At 33.3% G+C, this 3,912-nt stretch overlaps 1 protein-coding gene across 1 annotated transcript; it reads left to right on the forward strand.

The window, feature by feature from the left end:
* The first annotated feature begins 200 nt into the window (after positions 1–200).
* Positions 201–2,547, forward strand: LOC107839065 (3-ketoacyl-CoA synthase 11). Its single transcript, XM_047394436.1, has 2 exons — positions 201–453; positions 588–2,547. The coding sequence occupies exon 2, from the start codon at positions 799–801 to the stop codon at positions 2,329–2,331; it is 1,533 nt and encodes a 510-aa protein (XP_047250392.1). The 5' UTR covers positions 201–453; positions 588–798; the 3' UTR covers positions 2,332–2,547.
* Positions 2,548–3,912: the final 1,365 nt, after the last annotated feature.

The following is a 3,912-nucleotide window of genomic DNA, read 5'->3' on the forward strand; positions in this document are numbered from 1 at the left end:
TACCCGCCTATCAACCCCTTTCCAAAAAGGAATTTAATTTTTTAATTTATTTTTTAAAAAAGAATTCTAAAATGTATTTTTACGCTTTAGCTAAACACTAAAATGTATTTTTTGAAAAATTATTTTTGATTCACCAACCAAATACTAGAAAATATTTTTCGGAAGGAAGTTATATAATGCAATGCCAATTTCAAAATGTAGCAGGGCCCCTTACTTTTTACTTATTACTTATAAATAATCAAATAACTGTACCATTTTGAAAACCATCTCAAGTGTAGTGCTTTGAGTATTCTACTTTCATTGAGGCTGGTATTTTCTTAGCTTTTTTAGTTCCATAAATGGCTGTTTTCGTATGTTTTTTTTTTCCCTTTAGAGGAGCCTTGGAGTAATAATGTTGCTGCCAAGTGATAAGGAGTCTCAAGCCGTGGAAACAGCCTCCGACAGAAATGCTGAGTAAGACTGCTAAAATAGGCCCTTGTGATTCGGCCATTCTCTGGGTGCACAGTGGGAATTTTAGTGCACGGGACTGCCCTTTTCCCTGTTAAAATCTTGAAATTTGATTGATGTTTATTGTTCTTTTTCTGCAGGAGGTTGTTTGATTGTTCTTGATTATTGTTGCCCCTTTGTTATTGACACTTACGTTGTAAAAATTCAATCTTGGCTGCTCCTACAAAACTAAAAGTTTGGGGTAAGTAAAATTTTGTAGGTAAATATTAACCTTAAATATATCCATTCTTTGATTATAGGATTAAACTGCCCTTGAACTTTTTGATTTTGGGTTGTTACAATTTCATCAAAATGAATGAATCCAAGCCAGAAACACCAAATCCATCTTCAAATTCAAGAAAGCTTCCTGATTTCAAACAATCTGTTAAACTGAAGTATGTTAAACTTGGATATCATTACCTTATTACTCATGGAATATACCTGTTTTTGTCACCTCTAGTTGTTATAGTTGCTGCTCAACTCTCTACATTTTCACTCAATGACCTTTATGTTCTATGGGATCAACTTAGGTTCAATCTCATATCTGTTGTCATTTGTTCCACCCTTTTGGTCTTTTTGTCTACTGTCTATTTCATTACTCGTCCTAGCCCGGTCTACCTCGTAAATTTCTCGTGTTATAAACCCGATGATGCGAGGAAGTGTACAAGGGAGAAATTCTTGGATATGTCTAGGAATGTTGGAGCGTTTTCGGATGGAAATCTTGAGTTTCAAAGGAAGATTGTTGAAAAGTCTGGTCTTGGTGATTTAACTTACCTCCCTGAAGCTGTGACTAATGTACCACCAAATCCTTCTATGGCTGAAGCAAGAAAAGAAGCTGAGGCTGTCATGTTTGGTGCAATGGATGAGCTTCTTGCTAAAACCTCTGTTAAGCCTAAGGATATTGGAATTTTAGTAGTGAATTGTAGTTTGTTTAACCCGACCCCTTCGTTGTCTGCAATGATTGTTAACCATTATAAACTTAGGGGGAACATTATTAGCTATAATCTTGGTGGAATGGGTTGTAGTGCTGGTTTGATCTCGATTGATCTTGCTAAAGATCTTCTTCAAGTCCATCGCAACACTTATGCTTTGGTGCTTAGCATGGAAAACATCACTTTGAATTGGTATTTTGGTAATGAGAAATCTATGCTCCTTCCGAATTGCTTATTCCGGATGGGAGGTGCTGCTGTGTTGCTCTCAAATAAAAGATCTGATCGAAGAAGATCAAAATACCAACTTGTCCATACTGTTAGAACACACAAGGGTGCTGATGATAAGTGTTTTACATGTGTTTACCAAATGGAAGACTCCGATGGAAAAGTTGGAGTCTCGCTGTCAAAGGAGCTGATGGCAGTAGCTGGCGATGCTCTAAAGACAAACATCACAACATTGGGTCCTCTTGTGCTTCCTATGTCTGAACAGTTTCTTTTCTTTGCCACATTGGTGGGGAGGAAGCTATTGAAGATGAAAATAAGGCCTTATATTCCCGATTTTAAGTTGGCATTTGAGCATTTTTGCATTCATGCTGGTGGAAGAGCTGTACTGGATGAACTAGAGAAAAACCTCCAGCTTTCTGATTGGCATATGGAGCCTTCAAGAATGACACTTAACCGATTTGGGAACACTTCAAGCAGCTCCCTTTGGTACGAATTGGCCTACTCGGAAGCCAAAGGAAGGATCAGGAGAGGAGACCGAACGTGGCAAATAGCATTTGGTTCAGGATTCAAGTGTAACAGTGCAGTTTGGAAGGCTTTGAAAACTATAAATCCAGCCAAGGAGAAGAGTCCTTGGATGGATGAGATTCACCAGTTCCCTGTTGATGTTCCAAAGGTTGCAAGAATCTAACAGCTTAATGGAACTTAAAAATTAGCCAAGTGTTTACTAAATGTGTACAAGTTAAAATCTTCATCGAAGTACTATGATTATAGGAGGCATGTTTAGGGTAGTCCTTTTTTTTTAAATGATAAGGGTAGTCCTTTTGTTGCCTCCAAAAGTAATCCTTAGCTGATCCGATTTGTGAGTTTCCATAAGATTTATGAATACTGAAGTATTTGTTTTAAATCTTTATGAAAGTTGAAGTATATCTCACATTGTTGAATGTTGATATTGAGTTTAGGGACATGAGGCGTAGGTAATCATTTGCAGTTCAGGGTTTTTGTCGAAATTGCTTGGACTCGGGGATCTGGTTGGGGATGTCTAGAGTTTGGACCTGTCGTGATCTAAATTTTAAGATTCGGGGCTACTGCAGATACGGGTGCGAGGATTAGATTAAAAATAATTCAAATAGCTAAAAGTAGAGCTATATGTCTAAATTATGATACACGTTACAAGGTATTTTGAGGAGAAAATACTGGTCAAGAAGAAATTCCAAAAGGAGATAATAAGGAAAAGGACTTAACAAAAATGTCTACCTACAAAATATTCTATTTTCTTCAATTTCTCTTTAGCTTTTGTTTTTGTTGAAGCACTCATTATATTTGCCCCAAATTTCTCTATTGATTTTCGTGTAAGTAGCCAAAATCGATTGACCAAATTCAATACGAATCTCACACTCACACTCGTGTCGACACGATTGCGACACCAAAAACTAAGTCACAGCAACTTAGTTTTTGATCAATACTTGTTAACTAATTGGAAAGTGCTAAATGGCCACAAAAATTTGATCCAAATTTGGCTACAATTGTAAAAAGACTATAATAACCTTTATTTTTCAAAATAAACTATTTTGTTTTAAATTTTTTTAATTAAAGGGAGTTAAAATTTTTGTTATTTCCTAAATTTAAAAGTGAAAATTTAGTATTGGATGAGTCATAGTTATAACTATCATTAATTATGCAAGGAAGTATTTAATTGATTTTACAAAGTGGATTCCACCATATCATCCCACTTCACCTTCTTCTCTTTGTCCTCAATTCACTATTTTTGTTTCCCTTATTTTTAGCTTGTTCCTTTTTATTTATTTTTATCAAATTGTAATGCTAACTTTATTATATAAAAAACAATAATTCATTAAAACATTTTTGATTTAGTTATGTAATTTTAAATTTATAATACAATTTTGTAAATTATTATGTACACTTCATCCAATTCTAAAATTTATTGTTCAATAATAATAATAATAATAATAATAATAATAATAATAATAATAATTATTATTATTATTATTATTATTATTATTATTATTATTATTATTATTACCTAGATGTCATTCAAATTTTAAAATTTGTAACATAAAAGAAATTTTTTCTTAATTTTTTGTCACTTAAAAGTCATTCAACTTTTATCAAGTTAACTAAAAAGTAAATTTCATTTGAATTTTCATATATCATATAGAAAATATGACAGAGATCCAAAATAAATTAATTACATTCAGAATGATATTCGAAACATTTTAAATATTTTACTTTTAACAAATAACTTGTTCGG

The sequence above is a fragment of the Capsicum annuum genome, chromosome 8 (genome assembly GCF_002878395.1).
Source record: "Capsicum annuum cultivar UCD-10X-F1 chromosome 8, UCD10Xv1.1, whole genome shotgun sequence".
Taxonomy (NCBI): domain Eukaryota; kingdom Viridiplantae; phylum Streptophyta; class Magnoliopsida; order Solanales; family Solanaceae; genus Capsicum; species Capsicum annuum.

What these genes read in the sequence shown, in the direction of transcription:
- LOC107839065 (XM_047394436.1), top strand. Translation starts at nt 799, where the DNA reads ATGAATGAATCCAAGCCAGAAACACCAAATCCATCTTCAAATTCAAGA.